We start from the raw sequence: 20,205 nt of genomic DNA on the forward strand, positions 1-20,205 counted from the left end.
ACCTCGTAACTTGAAGCTGTAGGGTTGGGCCTGCAGATTTCACACAGCCCTTAGCCAGGGAAACGCCCCAATGTCACCGGCTGGATAAGGGCTCTGGGGTTCAGCCCTTTGTGGTTATGGTCAAGAGCAGACACAGCCCAACGCCTGCCAGAGCAATTCCACCTCGGGGATTCAGCAGAGCCCCGTCGGGTCGGGCTGGTGACTTGCGATGGGGAATTCAGCTGGGGGAAGAGGGTAGAAATCACCCTGTCCCTTGAAATCTCAGAGAGTCAAGAGGAAATTTGGAACCTTGACTCATCCCCAAGGCGACACTGCGAGCGAATGTTCCACCTGGCAAAGCTGCAGTGGTTTTATACACCTTTCCCCACATATTGCTGCCCTTACCGCCCCCAGCTCATTTTGGGGGTTCAAAACGTCAATCATTCAGGAGCAGAACTGAGCCTTACAGACTCCACATTGTCACGGGCATTATTATTTATTAGGTGTATTATTGATATAGTAGCACTGGAGCGCCCCAGTCATGGACCAGGCCCCACTGTGCCAGGCGCTGTACAATGACTACTACATTCGTTCTTTTGCCGCGTAGCTTTTTTATTGATTATTTTGTTTTGGCCCAGAACATTGGTAGGAATGCCCAGGTACATGTATAAAGCAGGAGGGAGAAAGACAAGCAGGGATCAGAGCAGGGAGTTCTCTAAGCAGATTTGCATGAGCAGAATAGCTGAGTGATGCCATGCCAGTGAGCGCGCAGTGTACATCTGGCTGGCTCTGGCGTCCAAAGAGACTGTGACCTTTGTTCTCCCGGCCTCCGACCTGCTGCAGGGTCCCATTGGAAAGTGGCTCCCAGCAGGAGCCCACCAGCGGGGATCGAGGGGTAATACAGTCGGGTGACACTTTTCAGACCAGCCCCTTTTCCGGTGAAAAAGGCAAGTTTGGTGAAACTGAACCATTTGGTGATTGTTTTGGCTTCACTAAAGTGTATCGGTCAAAACTAAAAACCAAAACCAACCCAGAACAAATCGAAACATTTGGTGTCTTTGGTCTGAAACTACTTTCCCTTTCGAAATGGCCTTTAGTTTGATTAAAAACAAACAGAGTTTTAAAATGGTAACAATCAAAACAAAATGTTCATTGGACTCAAAATGATTTCCCCATCACCACCACTTCTCCATTTGCAGAATATATTTTAAAATAAAGTTTCAGTTTGTCCTAAAATGAATCCCCTGCCCCCCAAATTATTCAGAATTCCCAGCAAACCCCAAAACCTGTTAGTTGCCCGGTTCTACCCAGAACACATAAGTCGGGATAAGGACACAGCAGTAAATGTTTCCAGATGTGAAGTTACAGCACAGGAAGGTGACACAGCCTCTGCTGCAGGATACAGGTCGCGTCTTTCACCACGTCCTGTTACACGCAGGGGTCCCTGCAGCTGTGGGCAGAGGCAAAGAGGAAGAGAAACAGCTGTTGGTTGTGATGCTCAGATGTGGATGGGACCCTTCCCCTCTATGGGGTGCTGGCTCTGACCTGGTGCCAGTGGGGCAGGGAAAGGGATATTGGGCTTTTCCCCTCTAGGGGTGCCAGTTCTGATCTGGCCCCAGACAGGGGGGAATGGGACATGGGGCCTTTGCTCTGTAGGGGGTGCTAGCTCCAACGTGGCCCCAGGGAAGTGGTCCTGGCAGGTTTAGGGGGTCAGAGAAGGGGATACGGGGCCTTTCCCATCTAAGGCTCTAGTGCCAGTATGGCCAGTTTCAGGTCAGCAGTAACTAAAGATGCTCCTGTCTGAAGGCCGTTTAGTGGCTCCTGTCTGAGCTGGTGGATCTCAGCCTGGGAGCAAAGTACCCATCTCACAGGAGTCACCCACCCATGGGCCAGAGGAGCCCTGGAGACTAAGCTCCCCAGAGACGTCTCTTCCCGAGCAGGCGGTGTGCAGGCAGGACGCTGCCATCACTGTGTGTGGAGCTCACTGGGACCGAGATTGTGTCTTCCTACGTGTTTGTATAGTGGCTGGCCCAGTCTGAGCATAACTGCAATATAAACAACAACAGGGCCCCGGGGGTGCCTGAACAGTCACCAGGACACCTTCAGCCACTGCTAGAGTTCGCCTGTCCGGAGAACAGCCCGCCCTGGTGGGAGCGAAGCTGGATGGTACCTGTTCCGCAGGGTGTATTTGCAAACAAATGGGAAAGACCAGCTGGCACCATAGTCGTTCCAGGTGACGAAGCCTGAAAGAGACGGAGTCAGAAGGAATCAGCCCAAGAACAAACTGCCCGCTGGCAGGAACGGGCACTTCCATGACTAGGAAAGTCATCTGCATGTGAGAGCTAATGTAACCACTGTACTTGTGTGGGCATCTGTTCGGTCATGACTGGGGTGATTAGATAGATAGATAGATACTGGAAAACACTAGTGGGAACTTAGATGAGGCATGAAAAGAAAGGCGGAGAACAATATTGCCCTGGTCCATTGCCAGCTTGCATCTTGAGTCATCAATTTCTCCTGTGCAAATTGGGTGTAAAGCTCTTTGCACTCACATAGCTCTGGAGGTAGGTAGGTCAGTGGACTGAGCTGCTAGGGCAGTGGCAGGGCATAGGCGCTGACTTTCCCTCTTTCCCATGAGTGCTTGACTCCCCTTTGTCCCCAGCCCTGCCCCCAACTCCACCCCTTGCATGAGGCCCCAGCCCTTCCCTGCTTCTTCCCACCCCTGCCCCACCCCCATTCCAATCCCTTCCTCGCCCTGGCACCACCTCTTCCCTGCCTCCTCCCCTGAATGCCCCACGTTCCTGCTCCTCCCACTCCCCGCACTCCCTCCTGGAGCGTGCTAACACTGCCAAACAGCTGTTTGGCAGCAGCCGGGCAGGAAGCACTGGGAGGTAGGTGGAGGAGGGGGGACACAGCTCGCTCAGGGGAGGAGGAGATGGGGTGGGGGGGTTGAGAGAAGCTTGGCTGTCAGTGGGTGCAGAGCACTCAATAATTTTCCCCCAGAGTCAGCGCTTATGGGGCAGGGGACCAAATCAGACAGCTTAATGATTTGATCGGATGGTGCAGCCAAGCAGCAGGAACTGAATCTGGGTGATGTTCTTCTGGCGAGAGTCAGAGGCTGGAGATAATGAGCCAGCCCTGACCAAACCGAGCCACCAAGCATGCGCCCCCACAGGGCAAAGTTCCCACCGTTTTGCAGGATCCAAGAGCCCAGGTAGTTCTCTCCTGGGAGGCCATCGGGCTGGCCTGCAGGAAATGTCCGGAAATTGTATTCGGAACCATCCGTCCACATGAAAGACCCCTCCTAGAGAAAGGGTGACAGTGTTAGTGACCGAACCGGGGGCCAGGAGTGCTGTGGGGAGAGGAGATGGAGCAATAGCCAGTAAGGGATCAGCATTGTCTCTAGCACCTAATGTCCCAGCTGTGGAGGCCTCTTCCTCACTGCAGCCCTCTCCAGCACTGACAGAGTCAGCCTCACACCACCCCGGGAAGTGGGGAAGGGTCCGCCCCATGTTACAGATAGGGGAACTCAGCACAGGGTAGGTTAAGTGACTGTACCAAGGTCACATAGGCAGACAGTGGCAGACCCAGGAACTGAACCCAGGACTCTCAAGTCCCCTTGCACTGCCCTAAGCGCTGAGCCATCCTTCCGTCTGTCAGAGTGAGCAGCGCCCCGCTGGCTTGGAATCAGCTCTGCTATAATCCTAAGCTGGCACCGCGTTCACCTTCGTGTGCCAGTGTCACCCCCACTTTGGGATCGCACCAGCCTCCACCAGATCCTACCACATCTTCCCAGGGCCAGTGCAACCATTCAGGCGACGTAGGCTGTTGCCTAGGGTGCTGGGATTTCGGGGGGGCACCATTTTCTTCGGCAGTGACCGCGGCGGCTGGATCTTCGGCCGCTCCAGTTGCCACTGGCATTTAGGAGGAGGGAGCTGGGGCAGGGGAGCGCAGGGAGGGCTCCCTGCAGCAAGTTGGGGGGGGGCGGCACTCAGGGAAACTCCCTGCCCCAGCTGACCCCTGCTCCGCCTCCTCCCCGAGCACGCTGTAGCTGCTTCATTTCTCCTGCCTCCCAGGCTTGCAGCGCCAGTCAGCTTAGGCACCGCAATCCTAAGTGGGAAGTGGGAGAAGTGAAGCAGCGACTGCATGCTTGGTGTGCTCATGTGCGGACCAGGGGTGAGCTGGAGTCCGGGGGTGCCTCAGGGCAGAGGGTGGGGAGTGGGATCTGCTGCAAGGGGGGCACCTCAGGGCGGAGGGGAGGAGCTGCTGTGGGGGGGCACCTCAAGGCAGAGGCGCGGGGGGGGGCGCAAGATGGAAGTTTCGCGTAGGGCGCGAAACATCCTTGCACCGGCCCTGCATCATCCCCACATGCAGCTGCCACGCCCAGCCCTAGCTCTCCTGCAAGCTCAGACGGCAGGGCCTGGTTCTTAGAGAGTGAATGTCAGCTGGAGCACGGAGGTGACAAAACCGCGTAGTTTCCACTGCGCCTTTTCTACACTCTGTATCCCAGCATGCTTTGCAGCTCAGGGACAGTAACACCTACCTCTTCTCTAGCACTTTTCATTAGTAGAGCTCAAAACACTTTACAAAGTAGGTCAGTAGCGTTACCCTAATTTTACAGATGGGGAAACTGAGGCATGAGGAGAGGCTGTGACTTGCCTAAATCCACCCAAGCAGCAGAGCCAGGAAAAGAACTGAGGACTCCTGGGGCCTAATCCAGGCAAACACTCTTCGCTCTACTTCAGATTGAAATAATAAGCCCACAATGTAAGACAGAAGGAGCCAAATTCTGCCCTCAACCCCATGATGTTCCCCTGGTATAAGTAAGTGGAAATGCCAGTCTGACCCTCCAGCCCTGGCGATTGCTCTGAAGTTGCAGTTGCTCTGATTGCGGGTTGTGCCAGATGGGTGAGGCAGGAGCTACCTTGAAAGTGTCGTGTGCGCCGATCCAGTAGGCCTGTCCTTTAGTGTAATCCAGCGGCTTGCCCATCAGGTGAAAGATGAAGTCATTTTCCTCTGCGCTGTGGATGGAGGCCAGATGAGAATTCCTGCCATAGCTTTGACACGCCACCTGAAAAGGCACCGCAAGGACAAATCACACAAGGCTGAAACCACACACAAATCACACAGGGCTGACCCAAAACGCTTAGAAATCAATGGAAAAACGCCCATTTACATCAGTGGGTCAGGGCCCTAAAGAAGGGGGGTGGTCTGGTCGTTGAGACCGTGGGCTAGCCCTCAAGAGAGATGGGCTGAATTCCCAGTTCTGCCACAGACTCACTAGATGGCCTTGGGCAAGTCTCTTAGCTTCTCGGACCTTGGTTTCCCCCACAGGGAGGGGACTAGGCCATTTGCTACAGGGACAAAAGCCCCCCTCCCGTGGTTGTAGTAAGTGGCTACGCTACAGCAGCACAGCAGCAGTTGTGCCATTAAGCATGTGCCAGAATGGGAGGGGGGCATGGGCCCCCCACTTTTAAAAGTGGGGGGAAGAAGCAATGTGGGAGCTGGGCTTCGAGGGAAGATGCGGCACGTGGGCGTGGCCCGGGAGAAGGGGCAGCACAGAGGCAGGGCCTATGGGGAAGGGGCAGTGTGGGGGTGGGGCCATGGTTCAGACGCCTGTGGCCCTCCCAGCATGTGCCCTCAGGAGCATTTCCTGTCCCTTACCTCTCTCCCTGCTCAGCAAATATGCCCAGCTGTTAATACTCCCTAGCTCTTCTCAAGTGCTTCTCATCAGCTGATCTGGGCCGGCGCACTGGGCGACAGCAACTGGACCAGCACTCTGCCCACTGGGGCACCCATTAAAGAGCCCCAGAGTAAAGCGGAGGGGCAAAGCTGTGCCTGCGTGACAGGTCAGAGGTGGCTGCAGACAGCTACAGGACTAATGAGGCCCAGGAAGGAAGTGCCAGGGGAGAGTGTCTGCGCTGCAATCAAAGACCTGCAGCATGGCCGGGGCTGGCCCAGCTCAGCTGACTTGGACTCCTGGGGCTTGGGCTACAGGGCTATAAATTGCAGTGTTGACGTTCAGGTTTCAGAGCCCGGACTCCAGCCCAAGACCTGACAGCTACAAAGCTATTTGTTGTCCTGCGAGCCCGAGGCAGCTGACCTGGGCTCAGAGACACAGTGCAGTGGGGTTTTAACCACAGTGTAGATGTACCCTCAGCATTAGTCCCAGGAGAGATCTCTGGGGGTTAGCGCTCCAGTCCTTGCTCTACGGGGCTGAGGATTATGTGCTATTACAGATGAGGTGCTGCACTATGCTGAAAAGGTGAGGGGCGAACACTGTAAATCAAACTACACATGGTGTTCCCAAGCAGGGCATCTCCAAGTGCTCTGTGCACTTGGAGGAAGATGGGAGCAGAGGCCAAGTGCTCTTACAAGAGCTCCAAGCACTTTACAAAGCAAGTGAGTATCTTTATCCCCATTTTACAGATGGGAAAACTGAGTCACAGAAAGGGAAGTGACTTGCCCTAAGTCACCCAGAAAATCAGTGCTGGGAATAGAATCTCCTATGTCTCTGGCCGAGGCTCTTTCCACTAGGCCTTGCTATCAGACTTGCCTCAGCTTCGGGCCACTTTGTCGGTTCCATCACAGCCTTATAGCAGGAATCTTGATACTGCACCCAGCCTGTGTCACAAAAGCCGCGGGCACAGAGACAGTTCTCCTGGGAGCAGGCACCTAATATCAAGAGAAGGAACCAGGTATGAAATGCGCATGAGAGAGAATAAAACAGTGCAGCATGTTTCACTCATCGATCCCAAAGGCAGGTAAGTATTACACCAGTTTCTCATTGCAGGAGAAATCAGTGACACAGAGTCTGAATAGTTTCTTAGTGCACCTTGTTTATTACATTTTATATACCAATCCTGGAACAGAGATGGTCAGAAACAGCACACATCCAAGTCCCTCTGTCAGAGATCTCAGGCTATGTACCAGTGCCAATTTTCCAGGGAACAACAAACCCTCCTGCCCTTTGGAACAGTTCCCCCCTTCCCCCCAAGATATTGCATTACAAAATAGTATGTCTGCCACTGGCTCACATGCTAAGACCCTGTAAAATTGTGCATAACAGCACAAGCATAGCAGTATCAATACCCTCATGCAGGGAGAAGAATGATTCTAGGGGGTGCTAGAATTGTTAATAATTTTCACTGATTGCTTCATTTACCAATAGTAGTTTTTCATACATGATAATTATTAATATAGCAGCAGCATTTTATCTGGTGTTTTACAACAAACGTAAAAGAAGGGGTCCCTTGCTTAAAAACGACATGGGAGAAACAAACGGTGGTGATACACAAAAGTCATAGCTGCCAAGGCCAGAAGGGACCATCCTGATATCTAGTGTTACCACAGATAACACAGGCCAGAGAATTGCCCCCAAATAATCTCTACAGCCGATCTTTTGGAAAAATCCAATCTTGATTTTGAAATGGCCAGTGACGGAGAATCCATTACGACCCAAGGAAGAGGGGGACGGAGAAGAGATGAGGTTGAAAGGAAATTAAAAGCTAAAATTGGTGCCCAGGGCAAGAGCTGGATGCAGCTGGATGGGGGAGTGCAAGGAAAACATTCAAACCTATTGTCAGCAGGTTGGGCAGGGGTCTCAGCGTGCCAGTGGGCTGGCTGGTGTCTAGTGTGTGTAGCCATCGCGGCAGAGGAAAGGTTTGAAGGAGGACAAGGAGTTGGTTTTGTGGATGTGTACAGGGACTTCCTCCCAAGCATGGGGGCGGGGGGCTATCCTGGGAGAAAGCACCTTCTCTCAAGACTGGGGTGAGCGGAGGGTTCAGACTCCGTGGGCCTCAGTCCTTGGGCTCTTTGCCAAACCCGGCAATGGGGAGCAATGAGTGCTGATGCAGCAGAGGGGGCCTGCAGTGAAGACCCCTCTCCACCGGGACTGGGATTCCCTGCTGATTCCACAAGGCCCTCTGTGTCGAGCAGTGGCACCTATGGAACGGGGTGCGGGAGGGTTAGCAGCAAGGAAGCACAACCTAACTCACCCCAGGCAATGAAGATGAGCACAAGGTAGAGGGATGTCCTGGGATCCATCTTTGGTGAGGATGGGGGTCAGCAGTCAAAACCCAACAGCCCCGCTGGCTAGTGGAGACTCCCCTCGGGTTGGACTTTTTGGCCTTGCTCACAGCACAATGATCAGGGACAGGTGGATGCAGAAACTCCTGGATCAGTCACCTTTATACCAGTGACTCATCCTGGGGAAATCCCGCTCCTCTGACTTACCTCTTTGTTCCTGCCCGGTCCCTTCTGGCTCCAGCAGCCCGGTTTAACCCTCTTTCCATGCAGAGGTCAGTGGAGTAAGCCCTGCAGCTGCTCATTTTATTGTGCTTGGATAAAATGTACTAGTTGTCTTCAGGCAGGGAACTGGCCAGCATGTGAGACAGAAGGTACAAAGTAATCTCCCTGGGACCTGAGCAATAGCCACCATACATTCTGCAATTTCATTCTTTGCCACTAGGAGAGGGCAGAGAGGCTGCACAGGTGGAAAGGAGAGAAAGCAGAAAAGAAGAGGGCAGAATTTGCCTATGGAACCATCGAGGTGTGGGAGCTCAGGAAGCCACCAACAGCTTCTGATGCTCCTAAATTATCAGAACAATGAAAGGACCTTCTATGACCCCTGTTCTCAAGGAGTCACATGAGTTTGATGCATTCACCCACTCTATTAATTTCAATACATTCCTAATACTTACACCACATAAGATTGGGGTTTTTTAAATTTCTTCTTTCAGAAAGGCAGTGTTGCTCAGTGGCTAAGGCACTAGACTGAAATTCAGGAAACCTGGATTAGGAATACAGGAGCACAGGAAAGGCTGGACTGGCTCGGTCTCCTGTCAACCACAGTGGCCAGTGTCAGATGCTGAGGAAGAAGCTGTAAGAACCTTTCAGGAGGAGATGTGAGGTAATTTTAGGTCTCATCCTGGTCTCTAGTAGTTAGAGATCGCCTTAAGCCCTGAAGCAGGAGGTATAATCTCTCTGCCATAATTTTTGTTGTTATTAATTATAATTATGAATATTCTTGTTATCTGTTGAAATGGCCAGTCACCTTTTCAATCTTGCTATCTTCTTGGTCTCAACGATATCCTGTGGCAGTGAGTTCCACAGGTTAATCCTGAATTGTGCAAAAAAAATATTTCCTGTTATGAGTTTTGAATTTCACACCTCCCTGTTTCACTGACTGTTCCCTTTTCCTTATGTTAGGAGACAGGGAGAACATCACCCTCAACCTCCCTTCCGTAGGCCACTTGGTATTTTATAAGCTTCCATCCTGTCCCCTCCTCCTCATTCCCTCTCTAAGGTAACAATCCCCCATCTTTTAAAACTCTCTTCATAGGAGATTTTTTTCCCAACCTCTGGATTTTTCTCATGGCCCTTCTCTGCTGCACCTGGTATCCAGATGAGGCCACACGACTGGCTGGTATAAAGGCACTATCATAGTCCTTGTAGTATTCTCTATCCCATTTCTTACAGGGGGAAGGATAGCTCAGTGGTTTGAGCATTGGCCTGCTAAACCCAGAGTTGTGAGTTCAGTCCTTGAGGGGGCCACTTAAGGATCTGGGGCAAAAATTGGTCCTGCTAGTGAAGGCAGGGGACTGAACTTAATGACCTTTCAAGGTCCCTTCCAGTTCTAGGAGATTGGGATTATAAAATCCCAACATCTTTTTTGCTTGTTTGACTGCAGCTGTGCACTGAGCAGGGTTTTCACTGCACTGTCTGTATTGATGCCCAGGTCCCTCTCCTGAACTGACACAGTTCATTTAGACCCCAGGACGGTGCAGGAGTGGTTTAACTTTTCCCCTCAAGCATGCGTTACAGTACTTTGCATTTGTCAACAGCATCCGTAGCATCTCTTTGGCAGGACTTTGTCAAAGGCCTTTGGGCAGGCTGAAGTCTGGAATCCATTTCTGGCTCTACTACCGACCTGCTGGGGAGTTGGGCAAGTCCCGTCCCATCCCACCTGCCCTTTGACAGTTGTTTCTTTAGGCAGGTTTTCCAAACCTCAAATCATTCTTGTAGCTCTTCTCCACCCTTCTCATCATCCTTTCTGATGTGAGGACAGCAGTCTTGAACAGCTATGCAGAAAGAGCAGGTCAGCCGTGAGCCCAGAGCGAGGGACAGTTTTTCCCTCAGCTTCAGTGTTTCAAGTATGGTGTCAGTTTTGGATTTGCTGCAAGGTGTTGTCCCACCGTAAGTTTCCTTTCACAAGCTCTACTCTGTGTCTAAGTAGTACACTCCTGCCCAACTAGCATGACTGGACCCTAGACTTTTCTGCAAGGCACTATTTAAAAAGCCTGGGTCTTGAGTGAAAATGATTACAAATTGAGGTTCACCAAGCTGTTTTTTAGGCCTGGCATGTTTGCAGAGTTTGAGCAGATAGTGAAGTCTGATCCAGATTGTCTGGCAGAACTGGATCAACAAGTCACTGACGGAAGTTGAGGTTCACCAAGGTGTTTTTTAGACCTGGCATGTTTGCAGAGTTTGAACAGATAATGAAGTCTGATCCAGACCATCTGGCAGAACTGGATCAACGAGTCGCTGACGGAAGTAGCTGCAGTAGCTGGAAAAATTCAGCGGTGTTCTCTCTCTCTCTGGGATTAAGTTGAAAAACAAAATAAATGACTCTCAAAAGGTGTGACGATGCGGTTCTGGCGGGATCCAACTGAGAGTGCCAATTCAGGACAAATCGCTTAAACAGGGCAGTTACAGCCCAAGCCTGGGGTTTTTCCACCTCTAAGGCAAACCAAACCAGCCAGACAAAGAGGATTTCAGTCTCACCCTTCTGGCTAACCACAAGTCACACAAGCAATTCCCTTAGACACTCCAGTTTCCCAGTATCACCACCAGTGCCACTCGTCCTGGGGATGAATGGTTATGAAAACCAACACCCCAATAAAAGAAAAAGGTTCTCTCGATCCCAAAGAATCAAGCCCCAGATCCAGGTCAATATACAAATTAGATCTTATCCATAAATCACGCTGTTACCAGTTCTTTAGAATCTAAAATCTAAAGGTTTATTCATAAAAGGAAAAGGATATAGATGAGAGCTAGAATTGGTTAAATGGAATCAATTACATACAGTAATGGCAAAGTTCTTAGTTCAGGCTGGTAGCAGTGATGGAGTAAACTGCAGGTTCGAATCAAGTCTCTGGAGTACATCCCCCGCTGGGATGGGTAATTCAGTCCTTTGTTCAGAGCTTCAGTTTGTAGCAAAGTCACTCCAGGGGTAAGAAGCAGGATTGAAGACAAGATGGAGATGAGGCATCAGCCTTTTATAGGCTTTTCCAGGTGTAAGAACACTTCTTTGTTCTTACTGTGGAAAATTACACTAAAATGGAGTCTGGAGTCACATGAGCAAATCCCTGCATACTTTGCTGAGTTACAAGGCATATCTGCCTTCTCTCCATGGGTCAATTGTGTAGCTGATGGTCCTGAGCTGGCAGGGAAAAAGGAGCAGAGGTAGTCTTGGCACATCAGTTGGCAGCTCCCAGGGGGGGTTTCTGTAATCCAACCCATCACATATATAGACACAAACACACATCATATAGATAGATACAGATACAGACACATATCCAGTGGATGCTGGTTATTAGCAACTTCTCAGTTCACAGCAAAACATTGCTAGTAGCCGAAAGTTGCCAACCAACAAAAGGCCCATGCTGAAGATAGTGGTGTGGGATGGCCCCACTGCCAGGACCCTGCTGCCCACACAGGGGCCCTGGTGCTATGCAGTGGTGGTGGTTGGGGGGGGTGGGGGGGCTGTGAGAAGTAGGGGAGGGGAAGTATGTGATGTTACACTCCATATGCTTTATGAAAATATGCTTATGAATGTGAATATGTCATCACTGGAATATGCTTTGTGAAAGAGGTCTCTTGGAAGGTATCATTACAAAGCTTATAATCTTCCCAATATATTCCTCTTATTTGTATGCAGGTATCGTTCTTGTATCTGAAGCTAGGAATATGAAGTACAAAGCTGAGGTCCTATTGTAATTATGCAAAGGGTGGGCCATTAATGGTGGTTTAGAATCTTGATGGTTCCCATTGATTAGGACAATTGGTTGTAAATAGTTTATTTACCGGCAAGCCTTCCTGTGTACGTGTAGCCAAGCCAGGAAGAATAAAGACTAGGGGTCTCACAGGACATGTGACCATGTCACACGATACTGGAATCCATCTTAAACACCCCGCCCTGTGGCAGCCATCTCTGTGCAGAGGAGGGCTAAGGGAGGTCTGGGGCCTATAGGAAGGGGGACGAGAGGCTGGTGCAGGGTGGGGGGGAGGTTCCCCTTGTTGAAGAATGACCCTAAAGACACCCCAAACTACACAGCGCCCACGGTGGGGTTGTGTAGGCATAGGTGAGCCGAGGGGTGTTAAGCCGGTGTGGCTGGGCAGTGGGTGCCAGGGATTAGGGAGAGAGGCAGGCTGCAGACTGAGGGTTCCTGGGAGGGGATGGGGGCTCTGAAATACAGAGTGCACGTATTTCCCCACCCCTTGGTGTTGGCTCCCTGTCATTGCTGCATAGGAGGGTGGGTGTTTACGTGGCTATGGGCTGAGATGGCTCTGCTTGGCCTCCCCCCCATAGATCCATGACATCCCCTATTCAGATACCTCTGAGTTTTGCGACTCTGCCCCGCTTGAGCTGCTCCTGGCTCCTCCCCTGGCTGGTTATGCTTTTCCCTCTATACCTAGGCATTGGGAAGGGGCTCATGGCTTGGTGGGCCCAAAGTGACACCCCAAAAGGGCTGGGTGTCAGGGCAATACGAGTCAGGCCCCTTTAAATGGCCTCAGGTTGGGCCCGGTGGAAATTAAGGCCCCTGGATCACTGGGGAGAATTGGCAGAAGGGGTTTTGTGCAGGAGGGAGCTGGAAGTGAAAGAGGCAGAGAAGTTTTGGGCTGGCCAATGAAAAGGTGTGACAGGTCCCCCGGGGTGCGACCTGGAACTGGGGTACCACTAAGCCCTCTCTCTGTCCAGCCTGGGCTCCCTCTCACACTGCTTGCACTTCCACCAGCAATCACACAGGCAGAGACACACCCAGCTGCAGTTACATGCAGGCTTTGACCAGCCCCCTGCATGAACCAACAATAGAGAGAGACTGCAGCCCAAAACACCGCCAGCTGCTCAGCCTGGGACCCCAGAGATGTACCATCCTGCCCTGATCAAATCTGGCCAGTATATGGTTTTAATACCCAGTCCATCTCTCCCTCAATGTGAAGAGAATAATGCCCAGATTTCTATTAACTGAGTTGAGATTCTTCCCCAAACACTTCAGTCAAAATGCACTGGTTTAGATTAAACATTTTATTAACTACAAAAGATAGATTTTAAGCAATTATAAGTGATAGCAAACAGATCAAAGCAGATTCCCTAGCAAATAAACAAAACCGCAAACTAAGCTTAACACGCTGGCTAGATTGTATATGTATTAGCAGTTTCTCACCCTCAGGGATGGTACAAGCAGGCTGCAGATTCTTAAGGCACAAGCTGGACTTCCTTTAGAGATTGGAATCCCCAGGTCCTTCATAGGCAGACTAGAAATTCCTTTAGCCTGAGTCCAGCACTTTCCCCAGTTCACTGTTTGTTCCTTTGGCATTTCCAGGAGTCTTCTTGTGTGCGGGGAGTGAAGAACCCCAGGTGATCATGTCACTCCCTGCCTAATATAGCTTTAGCATATGGTGGGACCCCTTTGTCCCAAACTCAGTTTGTGGAAAAACACTGATATCCCAAGATGGAATCTAGAGACATGTGACCTGGTCACATGGCCCTTGCATAGCTTGCTGAGTCTTAGCAGCCATTACTTATAGGCTGTGTGGAACATTCACAGGAAGGTTAAGTTCTTCCAGGGTCCATTGTCTTTGCTGATGGGCCATCAGCACTGTCTGGCTTCTTCATTGTTGTACCCTAATTGTGAGTGTCGCCCAGTGTAAGCAGGATTGAAATACAGATTTCTAGTCACTATTCATAACTTCAGATAAAAAAAGGTTTATGCATACAACTAGGATAATCATATTCAGCAAATCTTCACTTTTCCAATGACACCTCGCATGACTTATCTTGTACAAAATGCATCATAATTATTCCATAATCATATCATAATATTTCTATGAGAACACGGGGTGCAGTGTCACAGGGGGTATTTAGCGTGATCCCTGCATTGTGTGCCCCCCTCCCGGTCCTCTCCCACAGTGAGTCCTCTCTCACCGTCTCTGCATCTAATCGCTTGGTGGCTCAGAGCACAGACAGGACCTGGCTCCACTCCAGTGTCACCCTGAGGTGGGATCAAGGGTTACCCCTGACCCAACTCCTGTGCACACACATCTCTAGCTCCAGGGGGCTGGCCGGTGGGGGATGGGTTGCAGCTCAAGCTAATCATGCAGTGGGGACACAGCTACAGCCTGAGAGCGGGGGAGCTCACGGTTCTGCCCGGGGGGGGTGGAACTCACAGCTCTGTGCAGCGGGAAGCTTGCTGCTATGCCTGGGGGCAGAGGGGGCTTTCCCCAGTAGTAGCCAGTGGGAGTTAACCCATCTGGCTCTCTGGGTCTTGCTGGCATCGCTCCCCCAGCTCAGCAGTGGTGCCATACGCGGAGCTGTCTGGCACCAGGCTCTGCCCTTCCTCCACTGTGCGGTAATGCCTGGCCTTGTACCTCCGGGAGCCATAGACAGTCAGGGCGATGAGGATGGCCAGGCCGGTGGTGACCGCCACTGTGACACCGGCTGTTGCCTGGCCCGACAGGCCCCCTCCACCACCCAACCCTGCAGCGCGGCGCGTCTCAGTGGGATCCTGAAGCCGCCACAGCTGGGTCTGGGCGTCTTTGACCCAGGAGCGCTCTCCATTCGCATTGGTCACCAGGACGGTGTCAGTGTCCACCAGGGTTGTGGCGGGTGGGCGGGTGTAGGGAGGGAGCCGCACCGGGGGCAGGGCCCCACCGGTGAAGATCCCAGACTGGACGCAGTACTCCACTTGGCAGCCGTCGCTGATCAGAGCCAGGTGCTGGCTGAATCCTGCCGGGCAGCGCTTCAAGTAGGGGTCATCCACGGTCCCTTGGTGGACCCCTGCCAAGGGGTTCCCTGTCTCGCAGCTGAAGAGCCCCCCGAAGGGCACGGAGTACCTGTGTCCCATCTCGTAGTCTGTGCTGACACACAGCTGGAGCTGGTCAAAGAGCCTCAGCTGAAAGAAGCCGGAGGGGCAAGACTGGGCATTGGTCAAGGGATTGACGCTCTGAGAGCTGAAGAGACCCCCGAAGAGGTACCCCGAGTTCTCAGGGACCTGGCTTCTTGCCATGCACCAGAAGGCACTGAACTGGACCTTGGACAGCCAGAACACATCCTGACACACTCTCGTGCAGAACAGCAACAGCCTACAGGAGCTGTGGCACTCCAGATGGCTGTAGCCTTCTTCCCGCTCCTGGGTGCTCAGTCGCACCGGAGTGTAGCCCACAGGGCAGGAGAACCCCCTGGTGAGTGGGTTCCTGTGTTCTAGCCCCTGGCAGAGGACTGATGCATCCGGGCCCCACAGAGGGACGCACTCCTGGTAGGCGCCCCCGAAGGTAAAGTTGGTTTCAGCCGCTTTGCAGGAGCCATCGTCGGCGTTGGCGTGGAAGTTGAAGTTTGGCGAGGTGGTGTCGGTGCAGCCAGGGTAGGTGTTGAAGGTGTAGTAGCGGCGGGCAGCCAACTCTACCCTCCGGGAGAGCTTCTTCACTGTGGGGCTGGGTAGCTCCGGCAGGCTCCTGGGCGTGATGAAGAAATGCAAGGGCAAGCCAGAGCGGTCAATAGCCACCAGCTGGTTGGTGATGCCCTCTTGCCAGGCCTTGAGGGTGATCCCTGGGTAGAAAGGCACACCACCAATGCTCTCCACCCGGGAGTTGATGCGGTTGGACAGGTACTGCTTGGTGAAGGAGTTCTCCATTCTCAGTGACTCGCTGACACTGAAGTTGATGATGCTGTGGAAGGAGGCCCCAGCTGCAGCAGTGATGGCACTCCGTGTGGACATGTTGTCCTGGACAAAGGTGGATTTGATCTGATCCTCTTGCACCAGGCTGGCGCCAGCATCCACCGAGGTAATGACATGGGTACCATAGTTCAGCACCAGCACCTCTGCCAAGTAGTCTGCCATCCGGGTCTGGTTGTTCTCCAGGTACCCAGCGAGGGCCACCAGCTGCTGGCGGAAGCCCTTGTCCAGGGCTGCCCCGGGGTCAAACTTGGCAGTGTAGACCAGGTTCCTGACCTGGACCCGGGTGGTCATGGCCTGGTCCTTCACCTGGTGGGTCTTCATCTTGCGGAAGTCGCTGGAGAACTTGCCGTTGAGAGAAGAGAAGAGGGAGACCTCTGTGTTGACCGAGGCGGCGAAGGCGCTCTGATAGTCCATCCAAGATTCTATGATCTCCGAGTTGATCTCCAGGTTGCTCTGCTTGCGGGGAATGGTGAAGACCTCATCTGGGATGATGTAGGACCCATCCTCTGTGGTCTTGCACAGCGAGTAGCCCAGGCTGATCACTCTCCCCATATCCAGGTTCCTGAGATTGTCCCAGCCCCCGCCCGGTAGTACCTCCATCCCTGGGAGATTCAGGGCTTTCTTACACGCCTGAAACCCAGCAGCTGCTGCCAGCTCTGGAGGCCTCTCTGCTCCTTGCACCCAGGCCACCAGACTCCAAGAGAGGAGAGCCCCCAGCAACTTGTTCATGGCTGGGGCAGTGCTCGGAAGATGCAGCCGTCCGAGCGAAGAGGAGGGAGCTGTCAAAAAGTGCTGGTGGCTTAATAGCTCTGAGCCCAGCTGTCTGAGAGTTCCTCCTTTCCATGCTCAAGTTAGTGTTTAGAAACAGAGAAGTGAGAGTGGATCCCTGTCAGAATCAGACGGCGGGCGGGAAGCTGCCGACAGCTGACAGAGGGAGAGCCAGCAGGTATGTCAGGGCCCTATGCCTTGCTCATCATGTTGGCAGGAGATCACTATTTCCTGATTGTTACAAGGCCCAAAGTGTGCTAGGGGTGTACAGCAATCAGGGCTGGCTCTACCATTTTTGCCACCCCAAGCAAAAAATAAAATAAAAAAAAGGCTGCCCAGACTGCCTGAGCACAAAAAAAAGAGATGTCTGGATTGTGCCGCCCCAAGAATGGACGGAATGCCACCCCTTAGCATATGCTGCCCCAGGCACGTGCTTCCTCTGCTGGTACCTGGAGCCGATCCTGATAGCAATGGATTATTTCTCCATCTTCTCCACCTGTCTTCCAATCTGACACCAGTGTTGCCCAGCTGCTGAGTGGGAGCAGCTGCTGAGGCCTTCCCAGAGCAGGAGAAATTGGAATCCACCCAGACTCTGCAGCAGTGAGCATCATTTCCTATATTTACATATAGGCATCAGGCCCAAAAGTGGGGTGGTCATAGACACCGTGTAGAGCAACCCCTTCTCCCAGGAACCTCAGCCCAGCATAAGCGCTAGGGTCCCAGGGAGAAACTCCACCTCAGCAATTGGCTCCAATGGGAGCCCAAGTTAGACAGCAAACTCTCTTGATGTGTGCACAGGTCCCTGCTCTAAGAACGTTGCATCAGCCAAAAGTCACCACCCCACGCATGTCTTCTGACACTACATCTTGCTCACACAGTCAGAACGGGGAAGACTGTTACAGCGTTCTCTGGTGACGCCTGCTGTAACAGGGTAAAGGGATGAGGTCCCTGCCCTACCCCACCTCCGCAGTTCAGTGCTGTGTGGGACTTGCTGACACAAGGGCTGAGGGAGGAGGGATTCTGGTGTTGATCCACTTTCTGCACCGGCACTTGCCTATACCACGTTGAGTATAACTCAGTGCAAGAGGCTCATGTGACAGGGGAGAGAGCTGGTTTGGCAAAAGTGAATTGGAGGGAGGGGGTGCTTTGCCCCAGGGGAGGCATAGGAAAAGATGAGAGGGGGGAGGAGGGAAGGAACGAGGGAGCAGGTGTCATTCGGATGGGGAAGGATGTAGGAGACAGTTCACTTCTTTGCAGAGCCCTGGGGGGAAGGGCTGCTAGTGCACTTTCACACTCGCTGCTGTGCCATCACCCCAGGCCCAGGCTTGCTTTTTGGGGCTCCGGAGTGTGACGAAGGGGCTGTGAGCGCTGACTAAGGGGCAGTCCTTTCGCAGTGCCGGTATCTCGTCGGCTCAGCTTTGCCAGTGGGCCTCTATACCAAGCTACAGTGGCTTCCTCTATTCCAGACCCAGCCTCTCAGGTGCCCCTCAATTCTGATCTTCAGCCCCCTGATATCCCAGCCCTGGGCTTCCCACACCCAGCTCTGCCGATACCCTCCGCTCTTAATACCCTCATCCATCTCCACTGCTGCCTCTTAGCGCTGCTACGCAGCATCTCTGGGCAGGGAATCAGGCCAAGTCCCACCGCGGTGCTTCACTGCTGACCCGAGCCCTATCACCGCTGCGCTGTACGAAGGTGGAACAGAAGCTGCAGTCAGCAAGATGATGCAGCCATGAGACAAAAGCTTTTTCTCTTCCAATGAGTCACGCTGCTGAGCCGCAATTTCACTTCAAGGGAGAGCTATGGAGCACGTGTGAGAGGGGAAGTTGCCTTCGCTCCTTGACAGATGGCTGTGATCTCTGCCTAGTAAACGCCTGAGTCCTAATTCTGATGGCCAGGGCCAGCACTTCCATTTAGGCGACCTAGGCGGTCACCTAGGGCACCAGGATTTGGGGGGGTGGCATTTTGCCACCCTCGGCAGCAATTCGGTGGCGGGGGGTCCTTCCGCGCTCCGGGTCTTCGGCGGCAATTCTGTGGAGGGTCCTTCACTCGCTCCGGGACCCGCCACTGAAGTGCCCCGAAGACCGGGAGCGCAGAAGGACCCCCCCCCGCCGAATTGCTGCCGACCGGGAGCGTGGAAGGACCCCCACCTAGGGCACCAAAAACCCTGGCGCTGCTCCTGCTGATTGCCCAACTATTTCGCCAGCCAGGGCCTGGGTTTCCCCCACCCCTACAAGAGATGCTGAGCAAATGCTATTGCCTCCAACTTGGCCCCATCAGCCTAATTGTATTGCAGTAGCGCTCAGGGGCTGTGGTCGGGATTGAGACTCTGTAGTGTAATGGGCCTGCTGACTCGTTAAAAGGCACTGAGTTAGCACCCAGTCAGATGCAGGCTCCATGACCCCACTGGCCAGAGGATGAAGCAGTGAGGGAGCTAATGCGGGGCAGGAAGTGGCTGTTTGGTGCAAGTGTGGCACCTTTTAAAGCATATGATGCAATGGACATACATAGGGATACTCCACAAAGTTTCATGCGGGGCTGGAGACAGCACCCACCCTGCACTCAGCTAGCAGCAGTGGCTCCTGTCCCCCGGGCTGGGCCTGGCTCCTCGAGCTGCCCGTTGCAATATGGTGCACAGGGCTGCATGGTGCGGTGACCCTGTGTGCTACGTCGCAATGCCAGTCACTCAAATTGGGCCTGCTTACCCCTCCACCTTGCCAGAAGGGCAGCTGGGCCAACCCTGTACAGCTCTGCAACCCTGTGCCCTAGGTTGCAAGGCCCAGAGTGGGGCCCTAGCCCTAACCCCATGGGTAGGGTCCTACCAAATTCATGGTCCATTTTGGGAAATTTTACTGTCACAGCATTTTAAAAATCTCGAATGTCTTGGTTTCAGATATTCAAATCTTGACTTTCACGGTGTTGTAACACAGCAGAAATATGTATTTAAAAATGGCAAAATATAAACATGGAAAGCCCCTAAGTCAGCGTTTCTCACACTGGGGGGCTCCAACCCAAAAGGGGGGTTGTAAGGCTATTGTAGGGGGATGCGGTATCACCACCCTAACTTCTGCCCTTACGCCGGTGGCAGCGCTGCCGTGGAAGACAGGCGCCTGGGCACCAGCTGCTGGTCCCAGGCCATCCAGCTCTGACGGCAGCGCAGAAGTAAGAGTGGCAATACCATGACACCCGCCCCCTAACACACAATAGGCTAGTGAGCCCCTTTTGGGTTGAGACCCCCAGTCTGAGAAAAGCTGTGTACTTTTGCATACTTTAACTCCACAGTACCCTACAACATAGAGTAAAAGCACACAAAAGACCAGATTTCATGGGGGAGACCAGATTTCAGCGTCTCTGATGCATTTTTCATGGCTGTGAATTTGGTAGGACCCTACCCATGGGGCTAGGTGAGGGCAGGGCAGCCCCACCCCACTCAGGGCCTCCCCTCTGCCCTGGGCTGAGATTGGAGTCGCGATGCTGGGGCAGAGGGGGCAGCAGGTTG

At 52.9% G+C, this 20,205-nt stretch overlaps 2 protein-coding genes across 2 annotated transcripts; both read right to left on the bottom strand.

Moving 5' to 3' along the window:
• Nucleotides 1-576: 576 nt before the first annotated feature.
• Nucleotides 577-8,143, bottom strand: LOC127052978 (regenerating islet-derived protein 4-like). Its single transcript, XM_050957159.1, has 6 exons — nt 7,977-8,143; nt 6,536-6,654; nt 4,904-5,050; nt 3,169-3,283; nt 2,150-2,222; nt 577-1,429 (listed from the first exon to the last, which is right to left on the bottom strand). The coding sequence occupies exons 1-6, from the start codon at nt 8,023-8,025 to the stop codon at nt 1,408-1,410; spliced, it is 525 nt and encodes a 174-aa protein (XP_050813116.1). The 5' UTR covers nt 8,026-8,143; the 3' UTR covers nt 577-1,407.
• A 5,848-nt stretch (nt 8,144-13,991) lies between these two features.
• MPEG1 (macrophage expressed 1) lies at nt 13,992-16,783 on the bottom strand. The gene has a single exon (XM_050957148.1). The coding sequence runs from the start codon at nt 16,665-16,667 to the stop codon at nt 14,505-14,507; it is 2,163 nt and encodes a 720-aa protein (XP_050813105.1). The 5' UTR covers nt 16,668-16,783; the 3' UTR covers nt 13,992-14,504.
• Between the last annotated feature and the right edge of the window lie 3,422 nt (nt 16,784-20,205).

Source organism: Gopherus flavomarginatus, chromosome 5 (assembly GCF_025201925.1).
Source record: "Gopherus flavomarginatus isolate rGopFla2 chromosome 5, rGopFla2.mat.asm, whole genome shotgun sequence".
Taxonomy (NCBI): domain Eukaryota; kingdom Metazoa; phylum Chordata; order Testudines; family Testudinidae; genus Gopherus; species Gopherus flavomarginatus.